This window comes from Anomaloglossus baeobatrachus, chromosome 8 (assembly GCF_048569485.1).
Source record: "Anomaloglossus baeobatrachus isolate aAnoBae1 chromosome 8, aAnoBae1.hap1, whole genome shotgun sequence".
Lineage (NCBI taxonomy): Eukaryota > Metazoa > Chordata > Amphibia > Anura > Aromobatidae > Anomaloglossus > Anomaloglossus baeobatrachus.
In genome coordinates, this window is record NC_134360.1 from 46,580,348 (window position 1) to 46,605,457 (window position 25,110).

Genomic DNA, 25,110 nt, shown 5'->3' on the forward strand with positions numbered 1-25,110 from the left:
TAGCAACAGTACCATCCAGTACTGACATAGTAGTACCATGCCAATAACCCGCGTGATTGCACCAAAAACTGACCAATGTACAGTCACAGTAGTAAAATGCCAAATAATTACTCTGCACTCCCTACATAGTAGATCCATCCTATATAGAACAAAAAAAGTGCCCATATAATAGTATCATGCTAAATAACTACCAAACAGTGCCCACATAATAGTAGCATGCAACAGTGCCCATATAATAGTACCTTACCAAATAACTACCAAACAGTGCCCATATAATAATACATTGCCAAATAACTAGCAAACAGTGCCCACATAATAGTACCATGCCAAATAACTACCAAACAGTATCCACGTAATAGTACTTCGCCAAATAACTACCAAACAGTGCCCACATAATAGTACCGTACTAAATAACTACCAAACAGTACCCACAAAATAGTACCTTACCAAATAACTATCAAACAGTGGCCACATAATAGTACCTTGCCAAATAACTACCAAACAGTGCCCACATAATAGTACCGTACCAAATAACTACCAAACAGTACCCACATAATAGTACCTTGCCAAATAACTACCAAACAGTGCCCACATAATAGTACTTTACCAAATAACTACCAAACAGTGCCCACATAATAGTACCGTACTAAATAACTACCAAACAGTGCCCATATAATAGTACCGTACTAAATAACTACCAAACAGTGCCCACAAAATAGTACCTTACCAAATAACTATCAAACAGTGTCCACATAATAGTACCTTGCCAAATAACTACCAAACAGTGCCCACATAATAGTACCTAGCCAAATAACTACCAAACAGTGCCTACATAGTAGTACCGTACCAAATAACTACAAAACAGAGCCCACATAATAGTACCATGCCAAATAACTACTAAACAGTACTTACATAATAGTACCGTGCCAAATAACTATTAAACAGTGCCCACATAATAGTACCATGCCAAATAACTATTAAACAGTACCCATATAATAGTACCTTGTCAAATTAACTACCAAACAATGCTCACATAATAGTACCATGCCAAATAACTAGCAAACAGTGCCCACATAATAGTACCTTATCAAATAACTACCAAGCAGTGCCCACATAATAGTACCTTGCCAAATAACTATCAAACAATGCTCACATAATAGCAACTTGCCAAATAAGTAGTAAACAGTGCCCACATAATAGTACCATGCCAAATAACAACCAAACAGTGCCCACATAATAGTACCATGCCAAATAACAACCAAACAGTGCCCACATAATAGTACCTTGCCAAATAACTACCAAACAGTGCCCACATAATAGTACCTTACCAAATAACTACCAAACAGTCCCCACATAATAGTACCATGCCAAATAACTACTAAACAGTGCCCACATAATAGTACCTTGCCAAATAACTACCAAACAGTGCCCACATAATAGTACCATGCCAAATAACTACTAAACAGTACCCACATAATAGTACCATACCAAATAACTACCAAACAGTACCCACATAACAGCTCATGCCAAATAAGCAGCATTTTGTTCTACTAGTACAGTGGAGCCTTGGATTTTGAGCAGAATTGGTTCCGGGAGTGTGCTCTTAAACCAAGTTACTCTTATATCAAAGCGAATTTTCCCATAGGAAATAATTGAAACGCATACAATTCGCTCCACAACCCAAAAATATTTACTGTATTTATACAAACTTAATACAGTAATACATAATAATGTTACAGAATACTAATACAAAATACTGTGCAGTAAAAAACATGTAAAACAAATTAAACTGCACATTAGCTTCCAACAGAATTGTTGGTGTGCGGGAGGTACAGTACAAGCAATGTGCTGTACTGGTTAGCCAATAGAGAGTACAATACTGTGTCCTCAAATGCAAACTGATAGACATGCTATATAGCATATACTGTACAATGGTATACTGTATACAGTATACAGTACATATGTACAGAACGTTTCCTCCAGAGCCGGTCAGAGCGCGGTGAAAGGACAGAATCGGAAGTGTACACGGTGAGTATTTGCTCTTATTGCAAATTTTTGCTCTTAAACCAAGTTACAAATTTGTATAAAGCTTTGCTTGTCTTGCAAAACGCTCTCAAACCAAGTTACTCTTAATCCAAGGTTCCACTTTTAATATCATGCCACATAACCATAATATAGTACCCACATAACAATACCATGCCAAATAAGTAAAACACAATGCCAACACCATGGTATCGTGCTAAATAACAATCCAGTATAGACATTGTACTTGCATGCCAAATACCAACCACAGAGAGCCCACAGGGCAATACAATTGAGCCAAAAAATGACGTATAGAACCCAAATTGCAGTATCACACTAAATACCCTCCATAAGGTCCCATCCAACACCTGATTCTGTAGTTACCTCTCCTCCTCTTCTGCTAGGCTGATGATTATCTCATTAATGGACGTATTCGGGGATTATCTTGTGTTCTGTAAATATTTTGGATACTTATTGGTCGTTGTGTGATTATAATAACTGACAGGTGACAGCATATCCCCAATACAGCTGCCCCTGCCCCAGCGTCCTCTATCCAGGTGTCCAGACAGGAAGACGTTAACTCCTTCTCTTCCTATATCAAGCGTATGACCATGCTGATATAACCTGGGTATTTACTGTATACAATAACAGCCTTCGCTGAAAGTGTTGGCACCCTTAAAATTGTTTCAGAAAATGAAGTATTTCTCCTAGAAAATGATTGCAGTTATACACATGTTGTTATACACGTTCATTTCCTTTGCGTGTATTAGAACAACACAAAAAACCCCCAAAAAACAGAGAAATAAGGCAAATTGGACAGAACGTCACCCAAAACCCTATAATCTTCTTTCCTTATGATGCCATCTATTTAGTAAAGTGCACCAGTCCCTCCTGCAGCAAAACAACCCCACAACATGACACTGCCACCACCGTGTCTCACAGTTGGGATGGTGTTCTTAGGCTTCAAAGCTTCTCCTTTTTTCCTCCAAACAACGATGGTCATTATGGCCAAACAGTCCAGATCACAGGACATGTCTCCAAAAATTAAGGTTTTTCTTCCTGCGTGCATTTGCCAACATTAATTTGGATTTTTTATGTTTCTTTTGGAGTAATGGCTTCTTCCTGGCAGAGTGGCCTTTCAGCCCATGTTGATACAGTACTCCTTTCACTGTGCATAATGGCACAATCTTAGCAACTTCCGCCAGCATCTTCACAAGGTCTTTTGTTTTTGTTCTTGGGTGATATGCACATGTCTGACCACAGCACGTTCACCTCTGGTACACAGAATCTGTCTCCTTCCTGAGCGGTATGATGGCTGGACATTCCCATCTTGTTTGTACTTGTGCATAATTGTTTGTACAGATGAACGATTCACCTTCAGGTATCAGGAAATTGCACCCAAGGATGTGCAAGTCCACAATTCTCTTCCTGAGGTCTTGACTGATTTCTTTTCACTTTCCCATGATGCTACACAAAGAAGGTGTGTATACAGGTGTGTCTTTAATTAACTCAGATGTTGCCAATAAACCTATCAGAAGCCTCCAAATACATGACATCATCATATGGGCTGTCCCATATTGTTTAAAGGCATAGTACTTTTAATGTATGTAAACTTTTGATTTTGCAGAAAATAATAAAAATGCATTAAATCATTCTCTCTCTCTCATTATTCTGGCATTTGGCAAATATAAATAATCTTGGTTCCTAACTGACTTAAAACAGGAAAAGTTTATTCTGATTTCATATCAGATAGTGAGGAAAAACCTGCAGATGTGTCTTTATAGAGAGTAGATATAAACTTTTGATTTCAACTGTACCTATAGCTGGTATAACCTGGGTATGTTCTATATATAATTCTATATGTACAGCTGGTATAACCTGGGTATCTCCTGTATATAATTATATATGTACAGCTGGTATAACCTGGGCATCTCCTGTATATAATTATATATGTACAGCTGGTATAACCCGAGCATCTCCTGTATATAATTATATATGTACAGCTGGTATAACCTGGGTATGTTCTATATATAATTCTATATGTACAGCTGGTATAACCTGGGTATCTCCTGTATATAATTATATATGTACAGCTGGTATAACCTGGGCATCTCCTGTATATAATTATATATGTACAGCTGGTATAACCTGGGCATCTCCTGTATATAATTATATATGTACAGCTGGTATAACCCGAGCATCTCCTGTATATAATTATATATGTACAGCTGATATAACCTGGGCATCTCCTGTATATAATTATATATGTACAGCTGGTATAACCTGGGCATCTCCTGTATATAATTATATATGTACAGCTGGTATAACCTGGGTATCTCCTGTATATAATTATATATGTACAGCTGGTATAACCTGGGCATTTCCTGTATATAATTAGATATGTACAGCTGGTATAACCTGGGCATCTTGTGTAGATAATTAGATATGTACAGCTGGTATAACCTGGGCATCTCCTGTATATAATTATATATGTACAGCTGGTATAACCTGGGTATCTCCTGTATATAATTATATATGTACAGCTGGTATAACCTGGGCATCTCCTGTATATAATTATATATGTACAGCTGGTATAACCTGGGTATCTCCTGTATATAATTATATATGTACAGCTGGTATAACCTGGACATCTCCTGTATATAATTATATATGTACAGCTGGTATAACCTGGGCATCTCCTGTATATAACTATATATGTACAGCTGGTATAACCTCGGTATCTTCTGTATATAATTATATATGTACAGCTGGTATAGCCTGGGTATCTTCTGTATATAATTATCTATGTACAGCTGGTATAATCTGGCCATCTTCTGTATATACGAGGGGCTGCTGATAAGTCTTTGGCTTTGTGATCTTCTTTTGTTTCTATAGTAATGAATGTTACATCACATGAAAGCCTTACGTGTGTAATATATGTTTTCAAAATGTTGTGTTTGTTGTTTATGGCAACAGTGTTCTACGCACGCGGGAAAACAAAATGCCAGAGTCTAATGCGATATTCACAGCAACTAAGGGCAGAGGAGGGATAAAATTATTGTTTCTGCAAGGAAAGTCTGTGAAGGATATTCATGGTGATATGTCGGAGACATTGGGGGATCAATGCCCTTCATATTCCACAGTTAAGAACTGGGTTGCCAAATTTTAAACGGGCCACTTCAGCACCAATGATGAGGAACGTCCTGGACAACCGAGAGCGGTCGTTGTTCCAGAGATGGTCAATGCTGTGCACAACCTCATACTGGAGAATCCACGAATTTCATCTAAAGCAATAGCAGACATCATGGGGATTTCCCGGGAACTTGTTTGTGTCATTATCCATGAACATTTGGACATGAAAACACGATCTGCAAAGTGGGTCCAAATGTTTGACATCAGATCAGAGAAGCATGCGAGTGATTCCCGGTCCATTTGTCAGCGTTTCCGGACTCATAAGAATTTCTAGGATCGACTGGTCTCTATGTATGAGACCTGGATTTATTTGTATGACCCTGAAAACAAGGAGCAGTCAAGAGTGGAGGCACAGTGGTTCTCCTCATCCAAGGAAGTTCAGGGTGCAAAAAGCAGCCACTAAGGTGATGGCGTCTGTGTTCTGGGATAAGGAGGGTGTACTGCTAGTGAACTACCTTCAAAAGGGTTCCACCATCAGTGCAATGTATTACATTGAACATTTGGACCAATTGAAGGCATCCCTGAAGGCCAAAAGGTGCGGCAAGCTGTCCAAAGGAATCTTATTCCTGCAAGACAACGCCTCCGCTCACACTGCACAAGCAACCACTGCAAAACTGGCAGAGCTGGGCTTCTAGCTGGTTCACTATCAACCTTATTCACCAGATCTAGCTCTCTCCGACTATCATCTATTTCCAAACCTGAAGAGATACCTCAAGGGACCAAATTGCACACCATTTCTGATGCCATGGCTGCTACGGATGCCTGGTTTGAGGCACAACCAAAATTCTTCTTTTTGCTAGGCTTACAGAACTTGGAATACCGATGTAAGAAGTGTGTTGTCATCAGTGGAGAGTATGTGGAATAAATGTAAAGTTTCATCATCCTATCTCATTTCTTTCTGGATAAAGCCAAAGACTTATCAGCAACCCCTCGTAATTATATATGTACAGATGGTATAACCTGGACATCTCCTGTATATAATTATATATGTACAGCTGGTATAACCTGGGCATCTCCTGTATATAATTATATATGTACAGCTGGTATAACCTGGACATCGCTTGTATATAATTATATACATACAGCTGGTATAACCTGGGCATCTCCTGTATATAATTATATATGTACAGCTGGTATAACCTGGGCATCTTCTGTATATAATTATATATGTACAGCTGGTATAACCTGGGTATCTCCTGTATATAATTATATATGTACAGCTGGTATAACCTGGACATCTCCTGTATATAATTATATATGTACAGCTGATATAACCTGGGTATCTCCTGTATATAATTATATATGTACAGCTGGTATAACCTGGCATCTCCTGTATATAATTATATATGTACAGCTGGTATAACCTGGGCATCTTCTATATATAATTATATATGTACAGCTGGTATAACCTGGGAATCTCCTGTATATAATTATATATGTACAGCTGGTATAACCTGGGCATCTTCTATATATAATTATATATGTACAGCTGGTATAACCTGGGCATCTTCTGTATATAATTATATATGTACAGCTGGTATAACCTGGGCATCTCCTGTATATAATTATATATGTACAGCTGGTATAACCTGAGTATCTTCTGTATATAATTATATATGTACAGCTGGTATAACCTGGGCATCTTCTGTATATAATTATATATGTACAGCTGGTATAACGTGGGCATCTCCTGTATATAATTATATATGTACAGCTGGTATAACCTGGGTATCTCTTGTATATACTTATATATGTACAGCTGGTATAACCTGGGTATCGCCTGTATATAATTATATATGTACAGCTGGTATAACCTGGGGATCTCCTGTATATAATTATATATGTACAGCTGGTATAACCTGGGTATCGCCTGTATATAATTATATATGTATAGCTGGTATAACCTGGGCATCTCCTGTATATAATTATATATGTACAGCTCGTATAACCTGGGCATCTCCTGTGTATAATTATATATGTACAGCTGGTATAACCTGGGCATCTCCTGTATATAATTACTGTATATATGTACAGCTGGTATAACCTGGGCATCTCCTGTATATAATTATATATGTACAGCTGGTATAACCTGGACATCTCCTGTATATAATTATATATGTACAGCTGGTATAACCTGGGCATCTCCTGTATATAATTATATATGTACAGTTGGTATAACCTGGGCATCTCCTGTATATAATTATATATGTACAGTTGGTATAACCTGGACATCTCCTGTATATAATTATATATATACAGCTGGTATAACCTGGACATCTCCTGTATATAATTATATATGTACAGCTGGTATAACCTGGGCATCTCCTGTATATAATTATATATGTACAGCTGGTATAACATGGCCATCTCCTGTATATAATTACTGTATATATGTACAGCTGGTATAACCTGGGCATCTCCTGTATATAATTATATATGTACAGCTGGTATAACCTGGACATCTCCTGTATATAATTATATATGTACAGCTGGTATAACCTGGACATCTCCTGTATATAATTATATATGTACAGCTGGTATAACCTGGGCATCTCCTGTATATAATTATATATGTACAGCTGGTATAACATGGCCATCTCCTGTATATAATTACTGTATATATGTACAGCTGGTATAACCTGGGCATCTCCTGTATATAATTATATATGTACAGCTGGTATAACCTGGGTATCTCCTGTATATAATTATATATGTACAGCTGGTATAACCTGGGCATCTCCTGTATATAATTATATATGTACAGCTGGTATAACCTGGACATCTCCAGTATATAATTATATATGTACAGCTGGTATAACCTGGGCATCTCCTGTATATAATTATATATGTACAGCTGGTATAACCTGGGCATCTTCTGTATATAATTATATATGTACAGCTGGTATAACCTGGGCATCTCCTGTATATAATTATATATGTACAGCTGGTATAACCTGGGCATCTCCTGTATATAATTATATATGTACAGCTGGTATAACCTGGGCATCTCCTGTATATAATTATATATGTACAGCTGGTATAACCTGGGCATCTTCTGTATATAATTATATATGTACAGCTGGTATAACCTGGGCATCTTCTGTATATAATTATATATGTACAGCTGGTAGATGTTACACATCTTGTATGCAGTGTACGGAGCATACTGGTATAACCTAGGTATTTATCTGCTTAGATGTAATTCCAGCACTTATGTTGCCTCGTAAAGGGTTAACCTCTTGCTACTCAATCAGCTCTTTAATTCTTTTACTGGTTATTATTCTGTAACTTGTTAGTAAATGAAATATTTATGTCCGCCATGTCAGAGGTGACTGATTTGATCTGGGAATTAGCTGTTCAGATGCAAGTCACTAGCACGAAACAAGTAATGTAATTCAAAGCCCTGTCATTTATATCGTATGCGGAGAGGGGGCGACTTTCAATTAATTCCACCCACTTTCAATCCCTAACAATTTATGATAAGAGCTCCGTCCCACTCCACTTTCCAATCTTCTCTCCAGGACGCAGTTCTGGTAATTACATCGGACCCCGGAAAATCGGACAGGACCCGAGTGATCATTCCACCGAATGGTGATCTCGTATTCTGTAGACAGTGGAAATCCATTCTTCTCCAATGTCCGATCGCCCAAACCAGTCTCCAGCACTATGATTAGAGCAATAACTAACCGCAACAATGTATCAAAGTATACTATGGGTACAAGAATGATTAATCAAAGGGGTGTGGGTCAATCTCCCTTAGAACAATAAATTCCACCTATAGATCCATACATGTAAATGACTCTTGGGCATGCTGAGAATTGTAGTTTTGCAAGACGTAATTAGATACTGATTGAAGACCACTGTTATGAAGGGAAAACTGGGTTTCCATTACTTAGAATTAATTTTCTGCGTGTCAGACATTAACATTAATTCAATATAGTTTGATACATTTTAGGGTCCATATTACACCCCTGTACCCTGATGAGCATGGTTCTCGTAAATGTAGCTATACTTTTTTTTATGCTAGTCTGTTTTGTTAAGTGGAATCATAGCAGGTTTGGATATTTCAGTAATATTACAACCATGTGAAACTAGTAATAGATGTCTATAATCAGGCTCGGACTGGCCCACCGGTCAGGCGGTGAATTCCCTGGTGGGCCCAGAAAACCATATTTCTGCAATTGGAAGACTACCCCAAAATGCTCTGTACATATTATGAGTGCACACATGCACATGAGGGCCTCAAATCCTGAGAACATGCATGTGTGACTGAACACACTAGCAACCCATTAACTTGCAGCTTCTTGGGAGTATATCACACTGTACAGGCAGTAGGTCCAGCCGTCCACCCAAACCTGAAGAGTGATGTGTCAGGTATCGGTGTACAAGTACACGGCTCGCATGGGGCAGAATGTGAGGTTTGAGAGCCACCAAAAGAAAAACTATCAGATCATTTATTAGTTGTGCTTGAAAATGAAGATGGGTCCTCGGAGCCCCTTGGATCAGAGTTTCTGCTGCATAATTTCTGGTTATCTGGTGAATTCTTAATGAGCAAGTTGAATATCACTGTGAATGCTATATTTGTAGTAATGGTGTAGCCAGAACTTCTTCATATAAATTCTGTGCAGTAAACTGCGGGGTGATGATTTTAAGTTGTACTGGTGAGAGAATAAAAAGTATCATTATAAGCGCTGCTGCCAGTCAGTCCGTAGTCTGGTGTAAATACTGCTACTGGTCAGTATATAGTATGGTGTAACACTGCTACTGGTCAGTTCATTGTTTAGTATAAACTTGTACATAGTCTAGTGTAACTCTACTACTGGTCAATTCATAGTTTAGTATAAACTCTGCCACTGGTCAGTACATAGTCTGGTGTAACACTGCTACTGGTCAGTTCATTGTTTAGTATAAACTTGTACATAGTCTGGTGTAACACTGCTACTGGTCAATTCATAGTCTAGTGTAACTCTACTACTGGTCAATTCATAGTTTAGTATAAACTCTGCCACTAGTCAGTACATAGTCTGGTGTAACACTGCTACTGATCAGTTCATAGTCTAGTGTAACTCTACTACTGGTCAATTCATAGTTTAGTATAAACTCTTCCACTGGTCAGTACATAGTCTGGTGTAACACTGCTACTGATCAGTTCATAGTCTAGTGTAACACTGCTACTGGTCAGTTCATTGTTTAGTATAAACTTGTACATAGTCTAGTGTAACACTGCTACTGGTCAGTTCATAGTTTAGTATAAACACTGCCACTGCTCAGTACATAGTCTGGTGTAACACTGCTACTGATCAGTTCATAGTCTAGTGTAACTCTACTACTGTTCAGTTCATAGTTTAGTATAAACGCTACCACTGCTCAGTACATAGTCTGGTGTAACACTGCTACTGGTCAGTTCATTGTTTAGTATAAACTTGTACATAGTCTAGTGTAACACTGCTACTGGTCAGTTCATAGTTTAGTATAAACACTGCCACTGCTCAGTACATAGTCTGGTGTAACACTGCTACTGAACAGTTCATAGTCTAGTGTAACTCTACTACTGTTCAGTTCATAGTTTAGTATAAACGCTACCACTGGACAGTCTTTAGTTGGGAGTAACCACTGCCTCCAGTTGGTTTTCAGTGTACTGTAAATGCTGCTGGTGAGTCCATAGTCTGGTATGAACGCTGCCACTGGTGTAAATGCTGACATTGCCTACATAGTCCAGTGGGAATACTGCCACTGGTCAGTCCACCGTATAGAGTAATGGTTGCTCGCGATTCAACTACAACGCCTCTGACATCCTGACACCAAAAAGATTTTAGCATGCTTGTAGGTCTCAGCATGTCCTGCAGGGCTAAAGCCATTAGTCTATGCTAGGAGTTGTAGCTCCCAACAAATGAACAGATAATTTCTTTATTAAAGGGTTATCTGGTGACATTGTGAGCCGCTCACTTCCACATCGACAGTGAATGATGCTAATGACGTTGAGACCTGCAAACCTGCCGGGACATCTGCACGATTGCACATTTTTGTGCATACATCCCAGGAGGCCATCTGTATCCCGTGCCAGATTTACACATTTCTACACCCTTTTCATAATTCTGCACCCGCTCACCGCTGGTGTCCCTCACTGCTACTAACATTCCCCTTATGACATCTTCTAGCAATGTTAGAAGTTACAGCAGCGACATAGATAGAAGCAATGAGCCGGCGCTGCACTCACATCTCCCACGCCATCACCCAGGATCCAGGACATCTCCAGAGGGAGCAGTGATGCAAGAAACTGTAGTAAGTAACAGCAGCGCTGCCTGTCACTGAGAACGACAGCGTAAGCTGTGGATATGAGCAACGTAAATGAACCGCTCAATTTATTTAATGTATATTGATGTAAATGTGAAAAACAGCATTTTATTGTTTTTTTTTCTCTATATATGTCCCCCTGACTGCTGCACCCTAGGCCATGGCCTAGGTTGGCCTTATTGGAAAACAGGCACTGTAAGAATCATTCTTTTAGGGACCCTCTTAGTGGTTAAGGCCCCTTTCACATGTTTACTATTTGGTCAGTATTTTACATCAGGAGTGGGATAATAAGAGGAAAAGTATAATAGAAACACGGGCACCACTTCTGCATGTTTCGCTCTTCTCATTTCCATGAACTAGACCTGTGGGGCAGTCTCCTGAAAACAATTCCTATGGTGGGCACCAGTACCCTAGTCTGTATCTATCTCATGCACCAGGTTTCAGCTGCTGTAATGCTTTTTTCCCAATTACACCCAAAAGTTGGTCCAGAGCCGGACCCCAATGCTTTATGAAACCCTGTACGCCGGACAGGTGGGAAAAATCCTATTGCAAACAATGGAATCAGTTCCTCCATCCACTGACAGACAAAGATAGGAAAGGGCACGTGTGTAAGAACAGTATATGGGCCCTTTTCAGTCCAATAACTCAAATGATATGTCCGCCCCTGCCTCTGTCAATTTCTATCCAACCCAGCCTTAGAGCTCTTTTACACGTCCGTGAAAATCACGCACGTTTTTCACGGACATGTCAAAGGTGCGTATTGTCCTCTGTGAGCCGTGTTTATGGCACACGTGTGTTCTCTATGAAAACACACGGAGAACGGGAACTTTCTGCTCACCTGTCCCCGGCGTTGTTGTCCGTGGTGCTGATCTTCGGTCTCCGGTCCTGCCGACTCCCCGCTGCTGCTGCTTCTGGCCGCAGTGAAGTGAATATGCAATGAGCATAATGAGCGGCGGTCGGAAGCAAGTGACAGCAGCGGCAGAGACAGGAGGGCTGGAGAAGGTGAGTATAGATTTTATTTTCTTTTTTTACAAACACGTGTGTTTTCTCCGGTGCGTGTCACACGGATCACCTCTGTGTGGTCCGTGTGCGGGCCGTGTGACTCCCGTGATGCTGGAGAAAAACAGTCATGTCTATGTGTGGAGCACACGGGCACACGTATGCTCCACACGTACACACAGTCCATAGCAAAACACGCACGTGTGCGCAGACCCATTGATTTTAATGGGTCTACCTGTGCCTGTGTCTCCGGCACGTGAGGAAACGGTCCAAACACGTACCGGAGACACGGACGTGTGAAAGAGGCCTTAGAGAAATAAATGGACATATAGGTGGGATGATTTAGGAAAGCCTACACTCGCAGGGGGTTGTACCCGATGGCCCTTGAGGTCCCTTCCAACTCTACCATTCTATGATTCTATGAAGTTAGAATGTGGTTTAACTGCAATATATACAACAAAGCTACTATTTTCCGAGGGTGCTAAGATATATGCAAACACTGAATATAAAGTTCATTAGCAGTCTAGCACTTAGTGCAAGGCTTATAAATGAGCATCCTGTTAAGGGTGGTCCGCAAGGGATGGAAAAGGTGCAAGTAAAATCCGCAGCGGAATACAGTATCAGGCAGTTGGATGAGATTTTAACCAATCTGACATACGTGAACGTTCTGAATTACATGCTACGTCATTTCTGCTGCAGAATTTTTCTTTACATTTCACCTCTTTTAATGTAGCGGGGGATGCAAACTGGTGAATATGCCGTAAAATCAGCAGACGTGACGTCATTCTGATTAGTCCCTAAGGTTAGGTTCACACATGGCAAATTTACCGCTGTACCAAAATCTGCTGGTGCAGTATGTGACATAATGCACCAGCAGATATTGGTACAGCGGTAAATTTGCCATGTGTGAACCTGACCTTAGGGACTAATCAGAATGCTCATACACTATGACCAAAATCTGCACTAAGAACCTCACACCCAAAGCACATAGGGCCAGATTGCAAACTAAAATATCCATTATTTGTTCCCATAGCTTTCTGCTGCATTTTCATTTTGTAATTTTTCTGCTTAAGCATGCACAATAAAGCACCAAATCCATCCTAAAAGTCATATATGATGTGTTACAAAATGCAACGCTGAAGCGGATCCGGCTCATGATTGAGTTGGCGGTCTGTTGCCCTGGGAATCAGCGGCGGTCCCATAGGTATAAGGTTCTGAAATGTGTACAATCCCCTTTTTCATTATTTCCCTTCCCCTCTATATATTGCACCCTGATGCTGATCTCCACATTTTCAGACTCTTGATACATATCTCTGTGCATTATTGTCTGTGGCTGTGTATAGGGATGTATGAGTAATGACATAGCAGAGTGCAGTGTGTATTGTTGTGCCTGTAATGAGCTCTGCCTGCAGTTAATGACTTCTCCATCTACTCACTACAAATGTTGTGCTGCTTGCATTTGGGGGATGAAGCTCTGACTGTGCAGACACGTGACCCCCCAGCTGCTGCATCCAGTCACTGGAAGAAGCAGAAGAAGTAGTGTCTCTTTAAATCTCAGAGTCCTTGTGTTGCTGCAGGAAGGGACATGCCTGTTCCAGCAGCTCAGCGCATAGAGGATCTGCTGCTGGTGCCAGGGCTGTGTGTGCCCAGCAGATGCCAGGGGATGATGTGAATGCTGGGGACAGCTCTGTACAACTTCTCAGGAGCAGGGAAGATGAGCACAGGTAGGTGCAGCAGAGTCCATCAGCTGAGATTTGGGTGAAGATGAGCTATACTGGATGTATTATGTATAAGGTGTAGTGTGTGGTGTGCTGGGCACTGTATACAGCAGTGTATGCGCTTCTATATGCACTGGCAGTATGTGCCACTAAGCACATGGAGATTGCCGCAGAATTCTACTGTTTTGATACAATTTGATTTTTCTGTAAACAAATAGAACGTTGACGATTCCACTGTCTACAATGTATCACTGCTGTACTACATCAGTGCATTAGAGTGTCAGCTTTGCGGGTTAGTGTTCATCATCTCATCACTCTCATCCCAAGTTACACTCCATGATTGATGTTAGTTATTAGGACTGTACAGGGAGAGGCTATTGTGTTACACTTTGTTAGCAGCTTATTATTATTATTTATAATTATAGCACCATTTATTCCATGGCGCTTTACAAGTGAAAGAGGGTATACGTACAACAATCATTAACAGAACAAAACAGACTGGTATAGGAGGAGAGATTGCTTTTGTTTAGCAGCCAGAATAGGTGTGGAGTGTCTCATGCTAAATGCAAAGACGAGTTTGTCAGATGCAGCAGAGCTGAAAAGGCCATTTAGCTCAACTGTCTATGCAATGCATTTACATGGGACTGCAGGCAAAACTTAATTATTTGAAGTAATTATTAAGTCACATATTTATATTTTTGATACATTTACACATCAACCATTGTGAAGTCAGGGGAGTAGATTTGGAACTGTATAGTTAGCAGTAGTACTGAATTGGGTATTTTTTTGTAAATTGGACCCCCCCCCCAAATTAGTGGGACAATCTGATTATTGTTATATCTGTCTTGTCCCCAATGGTTGTAGTTTCCAATAGGAATTCAAGATCAGACTAGATAAAACGTAAATGCTGCAAGATAGATAGATAGATAGATAGATAGATAGATAGATAGGTAGGTAGAGGGATTGCTAGATAGATAGAGGGATTGATAGATAGATAGAGGGATGGATAGATAGATAGATAGATAGATAGAGGGATGGATAGATAGATGGATAGATAGATAGATAGATAGATAGATAGATAGATAGATAGATAGATAGATAGATAGATAGATAGATAGATGAGTAAAAAAAGGTGCAGGGGTTGCAATCACACCTTGGCCCTGAAGTCTAGGGGGTTCCAAAAGGTCCTTTTGGCCTATATGAGAAGACTGCTATTTAAACCAGTGATAGGGGCCCAGGTGGAGGTTTTTCATTGGGGACCACAACCTTTGAGTTATAGCGATAGATAGATAGATAGATAGATAGAAGGATAGATAGATACATGGATAGATAGATAAAAGGATTGATGGATAGATAGATAGATGGATGGATAAATAAGGATGGATGGATGGATATGAGATGCGTATTAGAAATTCATTTATAACATGTTAAAAAAATGTTGTTTAAAAGAACTGAGAGTCCTCAGTGGTTGATACCTTTTAATGGCTAACTGAAAAGATGGTAATAATTGCAAGCTTTCGAGACTACTCAGGTCTCTTCATCAGGCATCGTATAACACAAAATCTGAAGAGTCACATATTTATTCAGATTTTGTGTTATACGATGCCTGATGAAGAGACCTGAGTAGTCTCGAAAGCTTGCAATTATTACCATCTTTTCAGTTAGCCATTAAAAGGTATCAACCACTGAGGACTCTCAGTTCTTTTAAACAACATTTTTTTTATCTCTACTGGCTAACACGGTACAAAGATATATTTTACTTGTATTTATAACATGTTATAATTTATATTAATTCTGCATTAAATAGGGATGAACCTTGCAAACTTTTTTTTTTATCTGAACTCCATATTTTTCTCCATTTTTAATAACCTTTGAACCTTGCATTCTCTCTGCTGGCAGAATACATTTTCTTTATATTCCCTTTGCAGATCTTCACAGCATAGCCTCATTTATCCAACTGCACATAGTGAATGAATTCTTAATGACACAGGTGCACTTCTGAAGATAAAACCATTAATCCCAATTTCTATAGTAATATCTGTCTGCAGGCATGATGTCAGACCAGCAGGGGGCAGGCTGACAGCTGTGCTTCATGGTTGTACAGTAACACATCATGTCCTGGGGACAGAGCCTCTCTCTGTGAGTGTGTCCCTGAGATTTGGGAGTGGGTCATAGTAACAGGATGTGGCCTACAGATCCATTTCTTCCTTCCTGCCATTGCTAAAAGTCTCTGGAGTGTTTTTAACCCTCTACACACCAGTGGTGTCTAAGTGGCAGGCTATTGTTACTATGTCCACTTTGAAAGACAGAAGCAGATTCTGTGATCAGCACTAAAATAGCAATTGTGTATGAGCACGATAAACCTATATGTTGTCAGAATCCCATTATCCATCACTATCAAAGTCCCTTATTCCACAAAATAGTAAAATTAGTCACTTTAATTTAACCTTTTTCTAATTATTAGCTGGGTATAGCTAATATCTGTCAGAAACAAGGGTGCCAACACTTATGCACATAATAATAATAATATTTGTTCATTTATATAGCGCTATTAATTCCACAGCGCTTTACATACATTGGCAACACTGTGCCCATTGGGGCTCACAATCTAAAGTCTCTATCAGTATATTTTTGAATTGTGGGAGGAAACCGGAGTACCCGGAGGAAACCCACGCAAACACTGGGAGAACATACAAACTCCTTGCAGATGGTGTCCTTGGTGGGATTTGAACCGAGGACTCCAGCACTGCAAGACTGCAGTGCTAACCACTGAGCCACCACAAGACTACATTGCTAACTACTGAGCCACCGTGCTGCCCCCTGAGTGCAGTGTTGTCGCTATAAGGGGTCCAAAGGAAGCCATTGCATCAGGGTCTTAGTGCTGGAGGCTTCTCAGGCACATATGAAGACACTGGAATTATAAATGGAACGTGGTAGTGGGGGCATTTTAAGAAATTTGGGGCCCTAAAGAGTCAACTAATGCATCTAATCCCTGCTATCAGTCCCTCCCTCAATGTAAGCACAACAGCCCAGGATTTCCATTATGTCTACCTATGACTTACTATTTTCCCATTTCCTATTGAGCCGATACCCATTTAAAGGGATTCTATTAAAAGTCTCTTTTCTGATGTCATATTATGGCTTTCCTATTATAATTAATGAATCACAGTGTCAGGGAGTCATAATCGAGTCCGGCCCATGTTCTGACTGATTTCAGAGCCGCGGTAAAGAATGTCACAAAATGTTATTCTAGGCAGGAAGTGACCTCAGTGACTGATTATTTATTGTCCTGCACAACTTCCTGCCAACAATCAGCCTGAACCGCCATGCTGTTTACTAGGAAACTAGATCATATGTCCCAAGGGTACAGGAAGGAAGCATTTCCCTGGAGGTCGATGCCTACAAATTCCTCATATAGTTCTGGGGATAACGAGATTAGGACCCATAGAAATGATAAATCGCATTTCTTTATAATCCTGACATTAAAATATGCACCAAAACCTTTAGGACGGAGAAATAATGAGGTTTAGGAGGATAAATCATCGCTGAATTGTCAGATACAAAAAGGGGAATCGATTTTGTTTGTTACACAATCATCCGCGCATTATTCATATATTTCTAATATTCCAAGTTCCGTCATTTCCATAATTCTTCGTCATGGAGGAGTATTTAGGCCTTCAGTTTGTTGTGATACAAAATGAGAATGTCCTGAAAATTTTTCCAAAATAAAAATGATTGTTTTAATTTATTACTTCAAAAAAAGCACAAATAGAGGCCAAGAATATTTTTCTAGGATCCACCTAGTATGGATGTAACGGTATATGCAAAAAAAAGGCAGAGTATGCAACTGCCGGGGACGGGGAGCCCCTGAGGATAGGGATCTCAGCCATCCCAACAGATAAACATCAAAACCTTCTCTCCTTGATGGCAATGCTCTGAAAAATAATAGAGGGCTAATTATGATTTTTGCCATAGGCTTCATCCTCAGACATAAGAGAGTGCTGTATACCTACAATAGCCATTCACTGTACACTCATTTGGATGACAGCTCTTCCTTTCACCCTGCCCATATACATGCATGCTCGGTTCGGACGTGTATGTGTTGTGTTGTCAATGGGAATAGGGAAGAGATATGCTACTAGACTCTACTGACCCCTCCAGACTCCTTAGTCACATCCATCCAAACATCTTTGGCAACTCCAGAAACCCCTTTCCCCTTCAGATTCGTCTTTCCTCTAAAGACTCCCGCAACTCCTCCAACCTCCCCTTTTCCCCTCTAGATTACTTTCTTCCCCATGGACTCCTCCTTCAAGGCTCCTGTGTCTACTCCGTACTCTTTTTTTTTGCCTCTATACTTTTCCTTCCACCTCCAGACTCCTCTGTCCCCTTCAGACTCTTTTTTTCCCATCCAGGCTCCTCCCTTTCCTTTGGACTCTTCTTTCACCTCTAGATTCTTCTTTCTTTTCCAGACTCCTCATTCCCCTCCAGACTCCCCTTTTACTCTCCAGACCTCTTTGTTTCCTATGGACACCTCTGTCCTCTCCAGACTCTTCCTCCCCCTCCAGACTTCCCTTTTTCCCTCCAGACTTTTTTTTCCCCCTCCAGACTCTTTTTTTCCCCCTCTAGACTCTTTTTCTTTTTCCCCTCCAGACTTCCCTTTTCCCCTCCAAACTTCCCTTTTCCCCTTCAGATTCTTCTTCCCCCTCCAGACTTTTCTTCCCCCTCCAGACTTTTCTTCCCCCTCCAGACTTTTCTTCCCCCTCCAGACTTTTCTTCCCCCTCCAGACTTTTCTTCCCCCTCCAGACTTTTCTTCCCCCTCCAGACTTTTCTTCCCCCTCCAGACTTTTCTTCTCCCTCCAGACTTTTCTTCCCCCTCCAGACTTTTCTTACCCCTCCAGACTTTTCTTTCGCCTCCAGACTTCTCTTTCCCCTCCAGACTTTTCTTTCCCCTCCAGACTTCCCTTTTCCTCTCCAGACTCTTCTTCCCCCTCCAGACTTTTTTATTTTCCCTCAAGACTCCCTTTTTCCCTCCAGACTCCCATTTCCTATGGACTCCTCTGTCCTCTCCAGACTCTTCTTTGTCAACAAGACTCCTTTGTTGGCCAGAACTACTGAACTTATTACATTCAAACAACTTTATTCTATTGTGTATGACACCCTAAATCCAAATTTCTCTTCCTTTTCCCTCCTTGTCTGTTCTTCCTGATACATTTTTAAATTTACTATTCACTTAAATCCTTCATTTACAAAAATAATCTTTTCTTTTTATCTTCTAGAAGTCACCAAACCTGCTCTTGCACCAAAGCCACAAGGTCTGGATCCATTCAGTCCCAAGTTCTCCTCTCCGCTGCTCTCCAAAACTGGTCTTGTCCATCAAGCAAAATCTATGTCCAGGGGTCCCAAGCCTCCGATCGCCCCTAAACCAGTCTTGTCTCCAGCTACAGAAAGGAGGTGCATAGAGAACGAGAACAATTCCTTGAACAAGTGTTCCAATGGGGATGTCGTTTGTCCGGTGGAGATCTACGATGCTGAAAACTATAGCCCTCTGTGTGATGAGTCGGAAACATTGGACATGACCTACGAGGATTATATTTCGGTTCCAGAGTCTCAGTTGACAGATGAGGAATGTACAGACTTTGATTGTGAGAAAAGTTCATCTTCTGAGGGGCTTGGAGACCCTTGGACTGCAACATCCGGGGAAGGGGACATCACAAGCTCTAGTCCTCAAACTGGGGAGGAAGATAGTGGACTCCCAGATAGTGCACCCTCAAAAGAAGTAGATTCTGGGGACTCTACAGAGGTGGATGACAGTGACAACACAGATGCCCTCAGCTTGAGGTCTTCGTCCACTGCCGAGGCGGACAGCTTGGTGCCTCACTCTGGTTCAATGCAATTTAAATATGACCTTGGAGATATAGATGATTTTTTACCTTTAGACAGCAATGAATGTAATGCAAAACCTGGGGAAGAACATGGTGTAAATAATATGGGGTGTGAGGACAATATTTTGACTCAAGACCCAAGTGCTGATAACCTATCTGTCAGCGATGGCCTCGTCAATGATGACAATGACTATGAGGTCTCTTTGGATGAGGCTCAGTGCAATAATTGTGATGGTGAAGGAGCTATTGAAGCATCTGATTGTGAACTTTTAGTTATTGGGTCAAATGAAATCTCGATAGCCTCAGAGAAAGTCCATTGTGAGGATGAAACAATCCAATGTGTGTATGAGACAGAGGAGATGGCTCAGAATGAGAATGAAGGAACCCATGGTGAGGATGAGATTTCCAAAATTGAAGAAAATGAAAACACTGAGCAGGACTTTGCTGGAGACGTTTTAGTCAATGAACTGGAGACTGTAGAAGATACTAACGTTGAGGAGGTCAATGATGAAGAATCGGATGGCTGCATTGAAGACTTAGGCAACATTGTATCAGATTCTGATAATAAAGAGGAAGTTCAGGAAGAAACTAATGAAGACACGATGGTCAATGTCATTGCTGAAGCTAATGAAGAAGCATCATATATGGGTATTGGATTTGGTCAAGACATTGGAGAAGTAAAGGAAGTATCTAGAGAAGACAACAATGATGACAGTTGCCAGATTATCCCATTTGACTGTGCAGGTAATGACGACCTCAAGGACCCACCAGAAGAAACATCAGAGGCAGGAAATGTACAAGATACCACCTTGGCCAAGATTGAGCAGTTAAAAGAAGGTGACTCTTCTGAGGACATTGTTGCAGCTGCAGATGATGAAGGAAGTAACTGTAACAATGCCGACCCAGCTGGCGATACTCAGGATGATACATTACTTCCAAAGCATGATGCTGGCTCAGCAGAGGAGTCACCTGAAGACCAGGAAGCAATAGTCAAGGAGGTCATTACGGAGGCAGAAGAGGATGACAGCAACCCATATGTCCTGGAGGACAGTGCACAATCCAGGAGCAGAAAGCTGCTCAGTTCAGAGGGCAGTCCTCCTAACAAGAAAGAGGAAGAGACCATCATGGAAGAATTCGGCCACGATGATGGCAACCATCTAGTCAACATAGACAGGAAGAATATTGTTACAAGGACAAGATCCTATTCGGGAAAAATCCCAGGGAACGTTCCTGAGACTGTGCCGGAGGAGACGGTTGCAGAACTAGAGGCTCAACCATGCAATACTGACGTGTTAATGAATGCCAAGTCTGAAAAGATGCCTTCTAAGCCTTTAGATTTCATAAGAGCCTTACCAAGGAAACCGAGCCGTTTTATAATATACCCCAGGTCCTACTCAGTGGAAGGCAGAGAAAATGCAGCTTCAATGTATATAGAGTCCGATATCAACTTCTCTCCATACATCATTAGCTCTTCCGGCAGCTTTTCTCAGAGAAACTACCATACACATAGTGGGATGTCCACACCGACCTCTTTGGTGGACATCCCTCCACCCTTCCAGCTTGCCAGTATTACAAAAAAGCCAATTACCAAAAGTTCTCCTTCCCTGTTTGAGAACGATTCTTCAGAGAAAGGTTTCAAGAAGAAGAAATCCTCTTTCAAAAAGTTCCTCACCTTGAAGTTCAAGAAAAAGACAGAAAATAAAGTCCACGTGGACGTCAATGTGTCTTGCTCCAGGTCATCTTCAGAGTCCAGTTACCACGGTGCCTCCAGGTTAATGGACTTGGAGAGAAGAAGTGTTGGGAACTCTCCTCAGTTGCAGAGTCGCTCCGCGATGCCATGCCATCCAGATTCTCCTACCGCCATGCTCTTCTACAAGGACATGAAGAGGAAAGGAACCTCCAAGGCCTTTAACAGGAGCGTTGCCAGAGTGGAGTCCTTCGAGGACCGTTCCCGACCACCATTTATGCCTTTACCTTTAACTAAACCCAGGTCTATTTCTTTTCCCAATGTGGACACCTCAGATTATGAGAATATCCCAGCCATGACGTCTGATTATGAGAATATACAGATGCCACCCCGGAGACCTGCTAGGGCCAGCACCTTCACTGAATTCTTTGAAGATCCCACCAGAGCCTTATCCTCTGCGAATGAGAATGACGGCTATGTGGATATGAGCAGCTTCAATACTTTTGAGGTCAAGCAACAGCTGACAGCCGAGCAAGAAGCTGAAAGGTATGGCACAAAAGCTGCAAAATGTGATGTGTTATGGGCATGTGTCAGGTGATACTGTGTGGTCCTAAGTCTAAAATATGCAGATGGTTTTCCCCATAGTACCGCAGATGCCGAGGTCCGGTGTGACGGCTGCCTCTGCACCTCCTAGAATGAAGCCCCTTAGTCTTAATTTCAAGATGAACCTTGGCACTTTTGGAATGGAAACTGTTGAAAGTTATATGATGGCCACTGAGGGGTTTTTTTTACCACTGTATCCAGTGTAGCCAATCTTCTGTGAGTTAAACATCCTGCACTGATACATTGTAGCAAACTATCAGAACAGGAGAGATATTTATGTAGAGTCTTTTCTACAGTAGATACAACTGTAACAAACTTTCATCTTGTAGCGCCGGCGTTCCTGCAGAGACGCTGACTTACTCACTGCCCCTGCCGGGTCACGCTCTCCCCTGCTGCTGTGCGGGCTTCCACGTGCTCTCCTGCTTTCCTCCCCTCCCGGGCCCTGTACGTGCCGCACAGGGTTCGCAGGAATGCACCTAAGACGCGTTCGCAAGCACACTGACCGCCCTCTTAAAGAACCAATGCTCTATTTTCAGGAAATGCCTCTCAGGCACTGTGTATTTAAGGCACCCTCCCATTAGGGCAGGTGCCTGCGCAACGCCTTAGTTTGTCAGTATACGAATCTGTCTAGCTAGTTGTCAGGTCCTGAGTCCTATCCCGTTATGCTTGTGTCAGTCACCTATACCTGAGTCTGCCTTCCCATACCTGTCTGTCCCTGCCGTGCCCACCATTCCTGTCCGTACCCGCCTTTCCAGTCTGCCTCAGTAATCCCGTCTGTACCTGAATCCGTCACCAGTCCTTGGGTCAGCTGCCACAGTCCCGGTTACTGCTCTGGGAGTGGTACCTGGTGCCTGATTCATGGTGGGCACTTAGTTAAGCCCCTCCAACTAACGGGTAAGCCCGAGTCCCCCCTGTGGTATAGTGAGTCCACTAATCCTGCTCGGTGCCCCTAAACCGGCCGCAAGTGTTACACATCTGAGACATATTAGATCTGTAAAGTATTTTAGAAAGCTGTTTGGTTCCTCCTTTTCCCCATTGTTCCTCGACTGCAAGACCGTGTCCCTAAAAATTTGTATATACACCATTATCAATAGTCCTGTAGGGGGCATGTTGGACGGAGAATGGGGGGACGTGGGAACTCCTTTGAGCAAACTTTGGGGTCTCAAGCAGTGGCCATTACAAATATCACCTACTTATAACTTATAACCCTTTAAAGTACATGTAAAGCGCTGCGGAATATGTTGGCGCTATGTAGATAACAATTATTTATTATTATTACGTGTGACAATTATGGTTGGAAATGAAGCACGATTGTAAAGTAAGTGCACCCGGGTCCAGGATCTTCCAGCTGATCTATGCCTTCTGTTTTGCACGTGTTCTCCCAGTTCTACACCAGTGCTCCCTCGGTGCTCCCCCGGTTCTACACCAGTGCTCCCCCGATGCTCCCCCGGTTCTACACCAGTGCTCCCCCGGTTCTACACCAGTGCTCCCCCGGAGCTCCCCTGGTTCTACACCAGTGCTACCCGGTTCTACACCAGTGCTCCCCTAGTTCTACACCAGTGCTCCCCCGATGCTCCCCCGGTTCTACACCAGTGCTCCCCCGGTTCTACACCAGTGCTCCCCCGATGCTACCCCGGTTCTACAACAGTGCTCCCCTGGAGCTCCCCTGGTTCTACACCAATGCTCCCCCAGTTCTATACCAGTGCTCCCCCGATGCTCCCCCGGTTCTACACCAGTGCTCCCCGGTTCTACACCAGTGCTCCCCCGATGCTCCCCCAGTTCTACACCAGTGCTCCTCCGGTAAAACACCAGTGCCCCCCGCTGCTCCCCCGGTTCTACACCAGTGCTCCCCCGCTTCTACACCAGTGCTCCCCCGGTTCTACACCAGTGCTCCCCGGTTCTACACCAGTGCTCCCCCGATGCTCCCCCGGTTCTACACCAGTGCTCCCCGGTTCTACACCAGTGCCCCCCGCTGCTCCCCCGGTTCTACACCAGTGCTCCCCCGCTTCTACACCAGTGCTCCCCCGGTTCTACACCAGTGCTCCTCCGGTTTTACACCAGTGCCCCCCGCTGCTCCCCGGTATATCACATGATTTAAACTGCAATTTACACGTGTGACAGCGCAACCATCGGCTCTAATAGATGTGTGATTTTCTGTGATCGGGGGGTGATGTCTTCATACAATTATCAGGCAGCGGACGCGTTAGTCGTCTTTGTCGCAGGGTTGATTAGTTTTTGCAATCCAGTAATTGCCGCGGCTGACAGGCCCTGCTGCAGTGCTGGGGGCTGAACTGCTGACTAAGCTCCGCACAACTTTCCCCTTGGGGTCTGCAGGCTGCATTTTTCTGTGGAGTGGCCGGATAATATCACATACAGCGCTACCTATTATCTCCCTGATATCCTGAGACTTCATCATAAAATTCCGGCGCCTGGATGAGACGTTCTGCTGCGCTAATCATCATCAACCCGACGCTGATTGGAAAATGACCAGTGATGTCATTGGATGGGAGGGGTCAGAGTCAAATATTAAGATATTGCTCACTTGATGATAATGCATCTGCGGTTACTAAACTGACCCCTGGGGAGATCGCAAGACGCAAACCCACAGTGATCTACAGACAGGATAATTAGAGGGAGGCAATGTGATGGATTCACCTCGTATCAGCAGAGACCAGAGCCACAATAATAGAGAAGGTGTAAATATGAGCCAGA

General features: G+C 42.1%; 1 protein-coding gene across 2 annotated transcripts in view; it reads left to right on the forward strand.

Moving 5' to 3' along the window:
* The first annotated feature begins 14,005 nt into the window (after positions 1-14,005).
* Positions 14,006-25,110, forward strand: part of FGD5 (FYVE, RhoGEF and PH domain containing 5) — a 152,835-nt gene continuing 141,730 nt past the window's right edge. The window contains exons 1-2 of one of the 2 annotated variants that reach the window (XM_075321565.1): positions 14,006-14,231; positions 19,503-22,341. In XM_075321565.1, the coding sequence (XP_075177680.1) occupies positions 14,180-14,231; positions 19,503-22,341 (2,891 nt within the window). In that variant the 5' untranslated portion in view covers positions 14,006-14,179. The remainder of the gene's footprint in view (positions 14,232-19,502; positions 22,342-25,110) is intronic. The other variant, XM_075321567.1, reaches the window with a different exon arrangement.